General features: G+C 45.4%; 1 protein-coding gene across 3 annotated transcripts in view; it reads right to left on the reverse strand.

Annotated features, from left to right (window-relative positions):
* The window catches only part of smad3b (SMAD family member 3b), a 135583-nt gene that overhangs the window by 104253 nt on the left and 14769 nt on the right, over positions 1-16561 (reverse strand). Inside the window, exons 2-3 of one of the 3 annotated variants that reach the window (XM_059639320.1) lie at positions 2183-2241; positions 536-766 (exon numbers count right to left, since the gene is read on the reverse strand). In XM_059639320.1, coding sequence (XP_059495303.1) covers positions 536-741 — 206 coding nt within the window. In that variant the 5' untranslated portion in view covers positions 742-766; positions 2183-2241. Of the gene's footprint in view, positions 1-535; positions 1078-2182; positions 2242-16561 lie in introns of those variants that run through there. The other 2 variants (XM_048562901.2, XM_048562900.2) reach the window with 2 other exon arrangements.

Consider the following 16561-nt stretch of genomic DNA (forward strand, 5'->3'; position numbering starts at 1 on the left):
AAGTATGACACACCATCACAAACCCCAGGGGTATATATTTTTTTAAAAATCAGGGTGATTCCCCCACACATTCACAGATACTTAAACACACATCACCGATTCCATGGTCGTGGTAACTTGTTAATGTTGCTCACTTTACAGACTACCTTAAATGTACAGCAACTCTCTACAATAAAGGCAAGCTATCCTGTGTCCTAAGGATACATCTGAGTGCAACCTCCAACTGTCAAACAACACACCAGGCAACAGCAAGAGCACACAAAACATTCCATGCTGAAGGCAGGTGGCTTTTTGACATTCCTCAGTTCCAGACATCCAAAATAAACTCAAAAAGGAGACACCAAATCTCAAGTAAACCTGGGCTGTTTTCAACAGCAAAATTCTGGAATTTGCCTTTCAAACTGAAAAGAAGTAACCTTTTAAAATTAAATTGTTAACTTGTAAACTACCTTTTGCAAGAATTGTTTTATTTCACACGCCCCCCCCCCCACCATGATCAGAATTTTATGTGGAAATCAAAATACAGCGTCTCTACCTGGGAATGGTTATGCATTTCGTGTTAATACTCTGCGTGGTAATTGCTTTCTCCAATTCGTCCAACTGGCCGGTTTTCTTCAGCTTTTTCACCAAGCTCTTTACCGCTTTCTCGCACCATTTCTCCTCCTGGCCGTTTTGTTCTCCCTTCTTCCAGCCCAGGAGGCGTTTGACAATCGGGGGAGTGAAAGGCAGGATCGAAGACATTTCTGCGTGGGGTGCCTTATTCCGTCTTTAAAAACACACACCAAAAAATAAAACTATATGCTTTTTTTGGGGGGGGGGGGGGGAGGTGGGCAGAGACAGGGAAACACACACGCACAAACTCCCACCGCGAGATCGCGATCCCTCAAAACTTTTCCGAAGTTTCTCCAAAACTTTTCCTCAGGCTGGCTGCAACCCCGGCCGCGCCGCCCCTCCTCGGGGGGTGGGGGGGGGGATTGGTTGGTAGGTGTGGGGGCTGGAGTTCCGTAACCCTCCGCTCCTTCAATCGAGTGCCTCCGCCTTTTTTGGCCCTTGCGATCGGAAAACGCACCGGCTTCTGCACCACACCATCCCCACCCACCCCCCCGCGCGCCTTCGCTTCCCGCTTTACGCGAGCCGGGGGGGGTGGGCGCGGGAGAGTACAAAAGAAAGAAAATCACTTTCCCCTCCCAGTTAAAAAAAACTTGTCTCTTTTTTTTGGTCTGCCTTTCTCTGCTGCTGAAATCACTCCGCCGGAGTTTGGGTATGGTTGGGGGGGGGGGGTAAGGAGTGGTGTGTAGAAGTGATCCACCGCCCACTCAGCTAACTTTCGAGACTGTGTCTGATGTAAATGACTTTACAAGCCGGCAGTAGCAGAGGACACTGAGCAGCGAGTGTTTTGTGTGTGTGTGCGCGAAAGAGAGAGAGAGAGAGAGAGAGACACACACACACACAGAAAAAAAGTGTCATTTTGCCCAGACCTTCACCATCCCTTCCAACACCAATCAGAGTAAAGCCTGGGGAAGCTCCACATTCAACCCAGCCCAGAATTAGAATTTCCCTGAGACTCTCCTCGAAAAACGCAGCAGTAGTTTCGTGACCACATTCCCAAACCGAGCCTGTGAAATGCTAATCAGCTAGCTGGGATGAATGAAAAGCAAAAGAACTGCAGATGCTGTAAATCAGGGACAAAAACAAAGTTGCTGCAAAAGCTCAGCAAGTCTGGCAGCATCTGTCAAGGAGAAAACAGAGTTAGCGTTTCTCCTCCACAGATGCTGCCAGACCTACTGAGCTTTTCCAGCAACTTTGTTTTTGTTCATGAATAACCTTTTTTTCTTGTGGGGGGGTCATAATTGGAGAGGAACGGATTAACTTCTTAATGTTGCTGCAGTTCAGCATTGCGGTGAGACAACCCATTCTTAAGGTGACATTTTAAACTTTTTCTTCCCACCCGAGGAAAATGGTTTCTGCTAAACCTGAGATAACAAAAAGTGTAGGGCTGGATGAACACAGCAGGCTAAGCAGCATCAGAGGAGCATGAAAGCTGATGTTTCGGGTCTGGAACCTTCTTCTGAAATGGGGGAGGGGAAGGGGAGATTTTATGTTCCTGGTTTACAGCATCTGCAGTTCTTTCAATTTTTATTCCCCACTTTCAAGAAGGATTAATATTCCAAGGTTTACTCACTTGTTCAAACTGTTATTTCTCTAATGACACGTTTCTCTCCAATTTTCTGGTTAACCAATCTGTGTGAAACCAAGATGCCATGTGTTATCAATCAAAATGAATAAAATATATTAAAAGTTATTTTCTTTTTTAAAATAGCAGAGTTGAGGTTTAGCAAATCAATCAAGATCTAACTGAATGGTAGAACAGTCTTGATGGGCTGAATGGCCTACTTCCCTTACATCTTGTGGTCTTATCATTATGCAAAACAACTAAAGCATGAATAGGACATGGGAAAACATCTCAGATTAAACAACTACTTTAATCAATCTGTTCAAACAGATTATGACTCACTTCCAGGGCAGATGGGACTTGAGCCTGGACCTACCAACCTAGAATTGGAATGTTAACACTATAGCATGATTTGAACCCACCCCGTAAAGCACAATAGATTAACAATCTACTACCCTAAACTTGGGGCTACATTGTTACACACTGATTAAAAAGACAATGCCTAAATGTTAAAGATTGTACTCAAGTGTGTCCTAAGACATTGAAGAAGACAAGGGAGTTCACTTGAGATTATTATGCCCAACCAGTGACACTTCCCACCAAACAGCAATGTGCACAGACCCCGCCCAACCAGCTCATCAATCACTGCAAAGATATAACCTCTCATTGCTGTTTGTTGGATGTTGTTCACAACTAAATCATACTGAGTTTTGACAGCGGATTCTCTAAGTTAGCAGTTATGTCAATGATGTGTTGAGGTGCTATATGAATGCGAGAATCCTTCCGATTGATACGATCATGCACCCAGGAATAAAAATAGGAAATAAAGCTTCATATATACATCCACAACCTCAGGATGTCCCAGAGCACCTTATAACAAATAAAGTACTTTTGAAGTGTAGTCACGATTGTTATGTAGGAAATGCAACAGCCACGTCTGCACATCAAAATCCCACAACGAGCTTTGTGACAATGAACAGCTAATCTCTTTTTGTGATGTGGATTGAGTGACAAATATCGGACGGGACATCTGGCACAACTCCCTAGATTGGCTTTGAAATATAAGTAAGGGTTTACTACAATCCACCCTGAGAGGGCAGAACAGAGCTTCAGTTTCATGTCTAATCCAAGTTGTTGATGTTGTTCAAATCTAATAAAACATCATAATTCTGTATGTATCTTTCACACCACAGTGGTAACAGAAAAAAGGGAAGTAAGTTTTATTTTAATGTATGTGCATTCATGAGTGCAGTGCAATACCTGAAGGTAACCACAAAACGTAGGAGAAGTAATAGGCCATTCAACCCATCAAATATTCTCTGCCATTCAATGAGATCATTGCTGATCCAATAACCCTCAATTCCACTTTTCTGCCTTTCCCCCATAATTCTCAATTCCCTTACTGATTAAAAATCTATCTCAGCCTTGAATATACTTCATGACTCATGCTTGACTGCCCTCTGTGGTAAAGAATTCCACAGATTCATTACCCTCAGAGAGAAGAAATTCCTCCTCATCTGTATCCTAAATGTGTGACCCTTATTCTTATGCCACTGTCCTAGAAGATGGTAAAAAGTGTGAGGAGCATTGATAAGGCCACATTGTTTTGTGTTGTAAAAGCAGATTGATATGAATAACACTTTTAGATATTTTTTCAGATTGGATCACAAATAACAAAAACAAAATATTCCAGCTCAACATGCTTCTTTTTATTTATTTTCTCAAGATGTAAATGTCACAGGCCAGAGCAGCATTTATTGTTCATCTCTAATTGCCCTTGAGAAGGTGATAGTGAACTACATTCATGAATTGAACACAGCATGGTGGCTCAGTGGTTAGCATTGTTGCCTCAGAACGCCACGGACTTGGGTTTGATTCCATCCTCGGGCGACTGTCTGTGTGGAGTTTGCACATTCTCCTCTTGTCTGAATGGGTTTCCACCTCAGTCCAAAGATGTGCATGCTTGGTGGATCGGCCATGCTAAATTGCCCGTAGTGTCCAGGGAGGTGTAGATTAGGTGAGTTATAGGGGGGTGGGTCTGGGTGGGATGTGGGGGTCAATGTGGACTTGTTGGGCCGAAGGGTCTGTTTCTACAGTATAGGGATTCTGCGATCTTCTATGATGAATTACAGCAGTCGATGTGGTGCAGGGGCAACCATGGTACAGTTGGGGATGGAGTTCCAGGATTTTGACCCGCTGACAGTGAAGGACCGGTGATATACTTCTAAGCTAGTGTGGTGTCTGGCTTGGAAGGGAACTTGCAGATGGTGATGTTCCCTTGCATTTGCTGCCTTTGTCCTTCCAGGTGGGAGAAATGGCGGGTTTGGAAGCTGCTATCAAAGAAGGGTGCAGGATGAATTTCTACAATGCATCTTGTAGATGGTACACACTGCTGCCACTGTGAACATATGGTGGAGGGAAGGAACATTTGATGACGTGGTGCCAATCAAGTGGACTGCTTTGTTTTGGATGGCACTGGACTATTTCAATGTTCTTAGAGTTGCATTCATCCAACAAGTGGGAAGTGTTCCCTTAAACTTCCAATATGTACCTTGTTGATGGTGGACAGGCTTTGGTGAGACAGGAGGTGACTTATTCAAAATACTGCATTCAATTCTAGTCTTCCAGTTATAGGAAAAAATTTGTTCAACTTGAAAGGGTTCAAAGAAGATTTAGGAGGATGTTGCTGGTATTAAAGAGTCTGGGTTATGGGGAGAAGCTACATAACCTGGAACTTCTTTCCTGAAAGTGTCATAGGCTGATGGGTGACCTTATAGAGAGGTTTAAAAAATCATGACGGCATGGATGGGGTGAATAGCCAAGGTCTTTTTCCCAGCAGAGGGAATAAAATAGAGGACTTAGGTTTAAGGTAAGAGGGGAAGGATTTAAAAGGGAAAACCAAAATAACTGCAGATGCCGTTCTGAGGAAGGGTCTCTGGACCCGAAATGTTAACTGTTTTTTCCTTCACAGATGCTGCCAGGCCTGCTGAGTTTTTCCAGCAACTTTGTTTTTGTTCAGGATTTAAAAGGAACCTGAGAGGAAACTTTTATCATGCAGAGGGTGGTGCTAGTATGAAACAAGCTGCCAGAAGAGGTGATGGAGGCAGATACATTTACAGCATTTAAAAGGCATAGAGATGGATATATCAATAGGAGGGCTTTAGAGGGATATGGGCCAAATTCTGGAAAATGGAACTCGATCAGTTTACGATATCTGGTTGGTACAGACAAATTGGACTCAAGGGTCTTTTTGTGCTGTCTGACCTATGACTGTACAATGCACAGCCTTTGACCTGCTTTTGTAGTCACAATACCTACAAGGTGGGTCCTGTTCCAGTTTCTGGTCTATGGCAACACCCAGGATACTGATAGTGGATGATTCAGTACAGGGAGTTCCACTGAATGTCAAGATATTTAACATCAGCTTCCGCTATTATTCCCTGAATCTTAGTCACTAAGCCCCAGCGTTCTGTTTCACTTCAGGATTGAACCCAGGCAGAGAACTTGTGTCATAAAAAAATTCCAGGCAGCAGCTTGACACTTTTGACTCTGAGGGATCGTAAGTTCAAGGTCCTCCAGAAGAAATTGAGCTCAGCATCCAGACTGACACTCTAGTGCAATAGTGAGGCAGTGCTGCACTGTTCAAGATGCTGTTCCTTAGATTAAATGGAGGAACTGTCCCTATAGCCAGTTGATGTCTGTTGAAACATGATCAATGATTTCTTCTTGAGTCCTTGTCAACATTCATTCCTCAATAAATGCCAGGTATCTCATTCTTGCTTGTGGGATTGTGCTGTGCACAAAATAGCTGCAGCAGCAGACATGGCTGCATTTTGAAATCGTTCATTGATGTTGTGTGCTGTGAGAAAATTCTTTCTAAATACAGGATATTTCCTTTAAATATTAGGCAGACTTGCCTTCATAACTTATGAAATATTAGATCTGAACTTCAGATGGAGCCTTTAAAGAATTTGTGTGCAGTTGTCACTTCACCATGCTGACCGTGGGTCAGTCATATCAAAACAAAGTAACCCATTGCAATTTGTAGATTGTAACCTTCAGAAAACAGCTTTCAAACAGATGGGAAAAATGGCATAGTGTTGGATGATCAGCTGTGATCTATCTGAAATATGGAGTAGGCCGATGGGGCTGAATGGCTTCTCCTACCGCTATGTTCCTTCAGTTACAGCATTAGCCTAGATACCCTCCATTGAATCAAAGTGAGAGCTTATGAAGTGAATCCCTTTCAGCAACTTTACCAGCAGTGATGGTCCCAAATAATTTGAAAGATTACAATATTCTGGCATGTGTTAGGCCCCATTTAGATGAGACTTTATAAAGCTCTAGTTAGGCCCCATTTAGAATACTGTGTCCAATTTTGAGCCCCACACCTCAGGAAGGACACACTGGCCCTGGAACGTGTCCAGTGGAGGCTCACACGGATGATCCCTGGAATGGTAGGTTTAACGTATGATGAACGGCTAAGGATCCTGGGATTGTACTCATTAGAGTTTAGAAGGTTGAGGGGAAATCTAATAAAAACTTACAAGATAATGTATGGCTTAGAAAGGGTGGATGCTGGGAAGTTGTTTCCGTTAGGTGGGGAGACTAGGATCCGTGGGCACAGCATTAGAATGAGAGGGGGTAAATTTAAAACAGAAATGAGACGACATTTCTTCAGCCAGAGAGTGGTGGGCTTGTGGAATTCATTGTCACAGAGTGCAGTGGAGGCCGGGACGTTAGATGCCTTCAATGCAGAGATCGATAAATTCTTGATCTCATAAGGAATCAAAGGCTACGGGGAGAGTGCAGGGAAGTGGAGTTGAAATGCCCATCAGCCATGATTTAAATGGCGGAGTGGACTCGATGGGCCGAATGGCCTTACTTCCACTCCTATGCCTTATGGTCTCATACCCACACCTAAATAATTCCAACCCACAATTCAGTGCACTTTGTAACTGATACATTGTCACACACCTTGACTTTGGATTAACAAGTAACTGCAAGAAGCACAGATGCCTCTCTGCCAAATGTCTGGTCAGGTTCGAAGTACGTGCTTCGTTGCTAATGGGCTTGCCCAAAGCCATTCTCTGATCACAGGTCATGGCCCAGCAGGCCTAGACTCACAGTTGATGCTTAGCTCTGCGATGAATTTTTGATAGACTGAGCTCTAGAGACAAAACTAGAACTAATACTTTGCCAAGACTCAGCTCAAACTGTGTGCACAATTGGAATACTGTAGACGTGGGTAGAAATTGATTGAGGAGAAATGATGGTTGCTTTGCTGAGACAGCTTGAGACACAGAAGAATATAAAGTGGAAAAAATAATTTCTCTGTGTTTGAATTTCAGATTTTGCTTGTCCTGATTTAACCTGAAGTGTGCAGTCCAATTCTGCAAGGCAACTTTAGAAACAATGTTAAGAACTTGGAGAGAGCTGCAGAAGGGATTTTGAGGAAGGCAGCAGAGAAGTGGCTCTTAGGTTATGGGGAAAGGGTAGTATTAGTCTTCTTTGATTAAGGATGATGAAGCGGCGTTTAAATAGGAAGGTCTAAAATTATGAGTAGTTTTAATAACATAAATAAGAGATAATTATTTGCAGTGGCAAAATGGTCAGTGATCAGAGGACACAATTTAGTTATTTGGCAAATGGATCAGGGAGAAAGAAGAAATTATGCAGTGGGTTGCTGTAATCTGAAATGTGTTGCCTAGAAAAAGTGCTGAGTCAGATTCATTAACAACTTTTGAAAAGGAATTGTGTAAATACTTGAAGCTAAGAAATATTGCGAGGCTTAAAAGAAGCAATGTGGAAATGGGACTCATCTGACAACAGTTAGCTTAAGTATGATGGAATGAATGGACTCCCCTATTACCCTATTAATCTATTCTGTATTGCTTGGGAAAGGCTTCCTCTGAGGTAGTTACAACATTAAAGAGCAAGGTGTAGAGCTGGATGAACACAGCAGGCCAAGCAGCACCTTAGGAGCAGGAAAGCTGATGTTTCAGGCCTGGACCCTTCATGCAGTAGGGGAAGGGGAGATTTTGAAGCTTGTGAAATCCACATTGATACCATTGAGCTACAGGGTTCCCAAGCGGAATATGAGTTGCTGTTCCTGCAACCTTCGGGTGGCTTCGTTATGGCACTGCAGGAGGCCCAGGATGGACATATCGTCTGAGGTATGGTAGGGAGGAGTTGAAATGGTTCACAACTGGGAAGTGTAGCTGTTTATTGCGAACCAACGTAGGTGTTCTGCAAAGTGGTCCCCAAGCCTCCACTTGGTTTCCCCAATGTAGAGGAGGCCACAACGTATACAGTGGATGCAGTATACTACATTGGCAGATGTGCAGGTGAACCTCCGCTTGATGTGGAAAGTCTTCTTGGGGCCTGGGATGGGGGTGAGGGAGGAGGTGTGGGGGCATCCCAAAACCAGCCCAGCTCATCCCGCCTCCCTAACCTATTCTTCCTCTCACCTATCCCCTCCTCTCACCTCAAGCCGCACCCCCATTTCCTACCTACTAACCTCATCCTGCCCTCTTGACCTGTCCATCCTCCCTGGACTGACCTATCTCCTCCCTACCTCCCCACCTACACTCACCTTTACTGGGTCCATCCCCGCCTCTTTAACTTGTCTGTCTCCTTTCCACCTATCTTCTTGTCTATCCATCTTCAATCCGCCTCTCCCTCTCTCCCTATTTATTTCAGAACCCTCTTCCCCTCCCTCATTTCTGATGAAGGGTCTAGGCCCGAAACGTCAGCTTTTCTGCTCCTAAGATGCTGCTTGGCCTGCTGTGTTCATCCAGTTCCACACTTTGTTAACTCGGATTCTCCAGCATCTGCAGTTCCTATTATCTCTGATATAGCATTAAAGACCTAGCTTTCAGAATTTACTTTGTTGACCAATGCAAAATCTCAATAACAACATATTTTATACGTAGAAGGACTTGCATTTGCATAGCACTTTCACAATCTCAAGGCATCCCAACTTGCTTTACAAGGAATGAAGTTCTTTTGAAGGGTAGTCACTTTTGAAATATAGTTAATGTAGCAATCAATATGCACAAAGCAAGTCCCCACAAACAATAATACAATAATGACCAGATCATCTGTTTTGTTTTGTGTGATGTTAATTGAGGAATGAAGACTGACCAAGATACCAGTGTTAACTCTTGTGCTCTTTTTTGAATTGAGTCATTGGAACTTTTATATTTAACCAGAGAGATGGGTCATATTTCTCATCCAAAAAAAAAATTTGTCCAAAAGACTGGGTCTCCTTCTGTGGAGTGCTGGCCTTGCCTGATTAGCCTCAATCCCAGAACTTCATGAGTCAAAAATGAGTGTGCTAAACCACAGCTGAGGAATACAGACACTGGGGAACTCTCCCTAATCTTCTTAGGAGCAGTACCAAGGGATCACTTCTGCCCACCGTGCCCAGTCAGAAGCTCAGGTTAACATACCCTCCAAAAGATAGCATCACATGTAGCACAGCTATGTTTTTTACTGCTCTGAAATATCAGTCTGAATTCTATACTCCAGTCCTGAGCGTGAGAAACAGAGTCAATGATTTTGAGTCCAGAGTCCCTTTGGCAGAACAGTCATTGGGCTTGGAATATTGACTCCATTTCTCTCTCCACAGATGCTGCCAGACTTGCTGAGTTTCTCCAACCATTTCTGTTTTTGTTCCAGATTTCCAGCATCTGTAGTTATTTATTGTATTTTGTCCCTAGAGTGAGTGTTGAACTCACCTTTAAGATAGTGAAAGATCCCTTCCACAGAGTGATAAACCATGACGTGAAGAACAATTCCTATGAATGAAAGAATAAATAAAAACTACTCTAACCTCTCTCCTCTTCCTGCTCATCCTGCAAAATATTTTGAGACATGTATAAATGCAAGTTGTTGATTTTGACTAAATCTCCTCTCAGAATAAAATATCATGGACGCAATGGTCAATTTCTTTACACACTTAACTTCAAATATAATATTTCTTGGCTGAGAAATGATTACAGTGTCAAGATCCAGCTGTATTTGGAACATGTATGAGCAGAAATGAGTTATGAGTGTATGGAGATTTAGGCTTTGAGATGGTGTACTTGTGGTATTGGTTTTAACATTTGAGAAAAGCTCCGGGGATTTAAGGTATGTTCTGTAGTTCCTTCAAATGGGTTGCCACGGGTTACCACTGTGCTGACACTATTCCTTATTCTTGACCTATTTAGGCTGTCATTCAAACCTGTCAAAAACTACAGGGTTCAAAGCAATTGAAAATAGTCCTCAATTCAGCAGGTCCCTGCATCCATACAAAGGTTCCTACTGGGACATCATCTGGAAACTACTAATGAAAAAGCAGGATTTCATGTTCTGGCTAGTTACAGAATTCTGGCAGGGCACTTAAATTATACTGTTCCGTATAAAAACCATCTTTTGTTCATTGGAATTTCCAGCCAGTTCCTTCACCTCTTAGGTAACATTCTACCTAAATCTGTCTTTTTGGTGTCCAAAATTACTAGAGATAAGATGGCCTGAAGATCATGAAGCAGAGACTATTTTTACCACTGGCATTAGATCTTTGGAAACATGAAGGAAAATTGAAGTAGGAAAACAGAGTATTGACATGGACAATCACAAATTAACCTCCTCATGGAGCTCATTTGGTATTAGTTCTCTTAGTACCAGGCAATGGCAGAACGATGTTCCCGACTAGCCTACATACTCCATGAGGAGTGGGTGCATTTTGATATTCAACAATAGACAATGTTCCTGAACCTCCTGAGTTGTTGCAGGTGGGCTGGTGGCAGAGTGGATAGCCCTACCTCTGAATCTGAAGGCCCATTTCAGAACTTGCTGGCCATTGACTGTGTATTCATAATGTAGATAAACAGGTTGGCTTTCAACTGCAAATCCTTCTAAATTACCTGTGGCAACTGGTAAGAGAGGGAGAGACTATAGATGGTTGTATCTGAACAGAGTGGCATCCCTCAACCTATTGTCTCTTGTGATAGGCCAACGACCTGTTTCAGAAAAAGAAACTAGCTACAGGAGATAGAGGTGAGCATTTGCTTTGTCTGCCTCATATATCTCTAAATGCAGAAAATCTATCTTCCTTTACCACACTCATCATTGTACCAATTAATTAATTGTTTAATTCTTTTTCATTTTATATCCAGAAGTTCTCTTACACACAACCAAATGTTATTTTCCCCATCACCAAATCACCTGAAGTACTTTTAGCTCTATATACCACCACCACCAATCAAATACCTGTGTTTTTTCTGATTGGTTTATTTATTTGCAAAGAACATAGAACGTAGAACATTACAGCGCAGTACAGACCCTTTGGCCCTCAATGTTGCGCCGACCTGTGAAACCAATCTGAAGCCCATCTAACCTACACTATTCCATTATTCCATATGTTTATCCAATGACCATTTAAATGCCCTTAAAGTTGGCGAGTTTACACTGTTGCAGGCAGGGCATTCCATGCCCTTACTACTCTGAGTAAAGAATCTACCTCTGACATCTGTCCTACATCTGTCACCCCTCAATTTAAAGCTATGTCCCCTCGTGCTAGCCATCACCATCAGAGGACAGAGGCTCTCACTGTCCACCCTATCTAATCCACTGATCATCTTGTAGGCCTCTATTAAGTCACCTCTTAACCTTCTTCTCTGTAACAAAAACAGCCTCAAGTCCCTCAGCCTTTCCTCATAAGACCTTTGCTCCAGACCAGGCAACATCCTGGTAAATCTCCTCTGCACCCTTTCCAATGCTTCCACATCCTTCCTATAATTCGGCGAGCAGAACTCTACGCAATACTCCAAGTGCGGCCGCACCAGAGTTTTGTACAGCTGCGACATGACCTCACGGCTCCGAAACTCAATCCCTCTACCAATAAAACCTCACATACCTCATGCCTTCTCAACAACCCTATCAACCTGGGTGGTAACTTTCAGGGATCTATGCACATGGACACCGAGATCTCTCTGCTCATCCACACTACCAAGAAGCTTACCATTGGCTCAGTACTCTGTAATCCTGTTACTTCTTCCAAAGTGAATCACCTCACACTTTTCCACAATAAACTCCATTTGCCACTTCTCAGCCTAGCTCTGCAGCTTATCTATGTCCCTCTGTAACCTGCAACATCCTTCCGCGCTATCCACAACTCCACCGACTTTAGTGTCATCTGCAAATTTACTAACTCATCCTTTTACGCCCTCATCCAGGTCATTTATAAAAATGACAAACAGCAGTGGCCCCAAAACAGATCCTTGCGGTACACCACTAGTAACTGAACTCCAGGATGAACATTTCCCATCAACCACCACCGTCTGTCTTCTTACAGCTAGCCAATTTCTGATCCAAACCGCTAAATCACCCTCAATCCCATGCCTCCGTATTTTCTGCAATAGCCTACCGTGTGATCATGGTAGATTAGCTCAGATTGGGTTGAATTAGATTAGGATGTTTCTGCAAATTAATGAATTGAGACTTAACCAATCTCGTTCTTTTGTGTAGTATTGGCACCAGTAAACAGTAACTCACAGATGATTTCATTGTCTTATTGAATATTATTTCTCTTGAACTTTAGGAGAAAATGAAAGAATGCGGACAATATCCCTTTACACAAGTTGTGTTAGTATGGCCCATCTGTGGGGAAGCATAAGAACATAAGACATAGAATCAGGAGTAAGCCATTCACCCCTCAAACCTGCTACACCATCAACAGGATCATGGCTCACCAGCCTTCAGCCTCAACTCATCTTTCATGTCAACTCACCATAGTCTTCAGCTTCCTGGCATTTCAAAATGTAGATTCTTGTTTTCATACTTTCAGTGAAATAGCCTCCATAACTCAGTGGGATAGAGATTCCAAACATTCATGAACCTCTGGTAGAAGAAATTCCTGAGCATGTCAGTTTTAAATGAGTGTCCCCTTATTTTATAACAGGGCACTGAGTTAGATGATTATCCATGATCCTGTTGAATAGTGGAGCATGATCAAAAGGCTGAATGGCCTACCTTTACATCTATTTTCTACATTTCAGTCCTACTATGGCCCCTAGATAGAAACTGAGGACAAGGCAAACCCCACTGCAGTTGTGGGAGGGGAGGGGAAGGTGTGGAGGCGCAATTGAGGGAAATGGGTCATACCTGAGGGTCCTGTCAACCATAGTGGGAGGATGGGGCGACTGTGCTTTGTTGTTATTATTAAATTAACCAAGTTTTACACACAGTAGGCCATTCAGCCCATTATGCTTATGCTGACCTTTAGAAAGAGCTAGCGAGTTTTGAGAAGATATATAGCTCAGGGTGAGGTTCTGGATGTGAGTTTGCTCGGTGAGCTGGAAGGTTAGTTTTCAGACATTTCATCACCTTTTTTTTAAATTTGAAAAAATATACTTTATTCATAAGAAGTACAAAAAAATAAAACATATTTATACACCTACCCAGTCATGCAAGCCGCTCCAGGTTACCCAGGGGGTACATACACCAACTAAAAGGGAAAAAAACCAAACAAAGAAGAAAAAAAAACAAAGCAAAGAAAATACCCCGGCAGTCGTCATCCCGCACAGTCCCAGTTGGCCCCCTGACCAGTTGGGGAAGGCGCCCGCTGGGCCCAGTTACCAGATAGGGCCCTTTTTTCTATTCTGGACGAGGGGTTTCATACTGTGGTCTTTCCCCACGGCGCCTTGGCAGCGGCTGCCCCAAGCATTAGCGCGTCCCTCAGCACGTAGTCCTGGACCTTGGAGTGTGCCAATCTGCAACACTCGGTCGGGGTCAGTTCTTTCAGCTGGCAGACCAAAGAGCATCTTTCACCGCATTGATGGTCCTCCAGGCACAGTTGATGTTGGTCTCGGTGTGCGTCCCGGGAAACAGCCCGTACAGCACGGAGTCCCGCGTCACGGAGCTGCTTGGGACGAACCTCGACAAATACCACTGCATCCCCTTCCAGACCTCCTGCGCATAGGCGCACTCCAGAAGGAGGTGATCGACAGTCTCGTCCTCCCCGCGGCCGCCTCGAGGGCAGCGTGTGGTGGCACAGAGATTCCGGGCATGCATAAAGGATCTCACTGGCAGAGCCCCTCTCACCGCCAGCCAAGCAATGTCCTTGTGCTTGTTTGAAAGTTCTGGCGATGTGGCATTCTGCCAAACGACTTTGGCAGTCTGCGTGGGGAACCACACGACGGGATCCACCCTCTCCTTTTCCCGAAGGGTCTCGAGGATACTACTTGCTGACCACTGCCTGACGGCCTTGTGGTCAAAAGGTGTTTCGTTTCAAAAATTTCTCCACGAAGGACAGGTGGTACGGGACGGTCCAACTACTCGGAGCGTTCCGCGACAACGAGGCCAGGCCCATCCTTCGCAACACCGGGGACAGGTAGAACCTCAGTAAGTAGTGACACTTGGTGTTTGCGTACTGAGGATCTGTGCACAGCTTGATGCAGCCGCACACAAAGGTAGCCGTCAGGGCGAGGGTGGCGTTCGGTACGCCCTTTCTTCCATTTCCCAGGTCTTTTTACATGGTGTCCCTGCGGACCTGGTCCAACCTCGACCCCCAAATGAAGTGGAAGATGGCCTGGGTGACCGCAGCAGCGCATGTCCAGGATATAGGCCAGGCCTGCGCCACATACAACAGTAGCGAAAGCCCCTCGCACCTGACAACCAGGTTCTTACCCGCGATGGAGAGGGACCGGAGCGTCCACCTGCCCAGCTTCTGCTTCAATTTGGGGATACGCTCCTCCAAGTCTTAGTGCACGCTCCAGCTCCACCAAACCAAACACCCAGCACCTTCAGGTAGTCTGTCCGGACGGTGAAGGGGATGAAGGAGCGGTCGTCCCAGTTTCCGAAGAACATGACCTCGCTCTTACCCCTATTGACTTTGGCACCCGAGGCCAGTTCAAACTGGCCGCAGATGTCCAATAATCCACTCACCGACCGACGATCGGTGCAGAAGACGGCGACATCGTCCACGTACAGGGAGGTCTTGACCTGAAGGTCTCCGCTGCCTGGGATAGTCACGCCCTTCAGGCTCACGTCCTTCCTGAGGGAGGCAGCGAAGGGCTCCACACAGCACACGAACAAGGCAGGAGAGAGCGGGCAGCCCTGCCTGACTCCAGATCTAACAGGAAAACTGTCTGATTCACACCCGTTGATCGAGACTGCGCTAACGATGTTGGCGTAGAGCAGCCAGATCCAATTGCGGATGCCCTCCCTGAACCCCAATTTGGAGAGGACGTCCCTCATGTAAGCATGAGAGACCCTGTCGAAGGCCTTCTCCTGGTCCAGGCTGATGAGGCAGGTGTCCACCCGCCTGTCCTGTACGTAGGCGATCGTATCCCTGATGAGCGCGAGGCTCTCAGCGATCTTCCTGCCCGGCACAGCACAGGTTTGGTCAGGGGGAATCACCGACTCCAGGACAGATCTGACCCGGTTGGCTATGACCTTGGCCAGGATTTTGTAGTCCGCGTTCAATAGTGAAATGGGACGCTAATTCTTAATTTCTTCCCTCTCCCCCTTCCTCTTGTAAATGAGGGCGATGATGCCCTTCCTCATGGACTTGTACATTTCCCCTGCCCGAAGCGCACTATCATACACCTCCAGCAGGTCCTGGCCGACCAGGTCCCACAGAGCAGAATACAGCTCGTCCAGTAAGCCGTCGCTTCCGGGAGTCCTATTCCTCTGCAAGGACATGAGGGCTCTGGTCAGCTCGTGCAGGGATATGGCCGGTCCAGCCACTCCCTCATGCCGTCGTCTAAGACCTTCGTGATAGACGACAGGAACGACTCAGAGGCCGTGCTGTCCGTGGGCTTCATGTCGTACAGTCCGGCATAGAAGGATCTGGTGATCCTCAAAATGTTGGGCCAAGACGACGTCACCGAGCCGTCGTCCCCCTTCAGCCGGCTAAGCACAGAGCTCTCTTCATGCTCCTTCTGAAAGAAGAAACGCGAGCACGTCTCGTCCTGCTCCACGGAGCGGACTCTGGACCGGAAGATTATCCTTGAGGCCTCCGCGGCAAAGAGCGAGGCTTGCTGGCCCCTCACCTCGTGGAAGTCCTCTGTGACATCGACCCCCAGCAACTGCAGAAGGAGCAGGTTCTGCACCCTTTTCTGGAGTCGCGACAGCTTTCCCCGCCTCTCTCTTGCCTTCCGAACACCCTTGATGTCAAAGAACCTCTTGATGTTCTCCTTCACCGTCTCCCACCAGTCGCCCGGAGACTCAAAGAGGGGTTTCACGGTTCTCCAACCGGCGTACTCCCTCTTAAGCTCCTCGACGTTCTCTGGGGTCAACAGAGTCGTGTTGAGCTTCCACATCCCCTTGCCGGCCGGCTGGTCGTCCTGTAAATGACAGTCGGCCAGCAGGAGGCAGTGGTCAGAGAAGAACACCAGC

Source organism: Stegostoma tigrinum, chromosome 33 (assembly GCF_030684315.1).
Source record: "Stegostoma tigrinum isolate sSteTig4 chromosome 33, sSteTig4.hap1, whole genome shotgun sequence".
Classification (NCBI taxonomy): domain Eukaryota; kingdom Metazoa; phylum Chordata; class Chondrichthyes; order Orectolobiformes; family Stegostomatidae; genus Stegostoma; species Stegostoma tigrinum.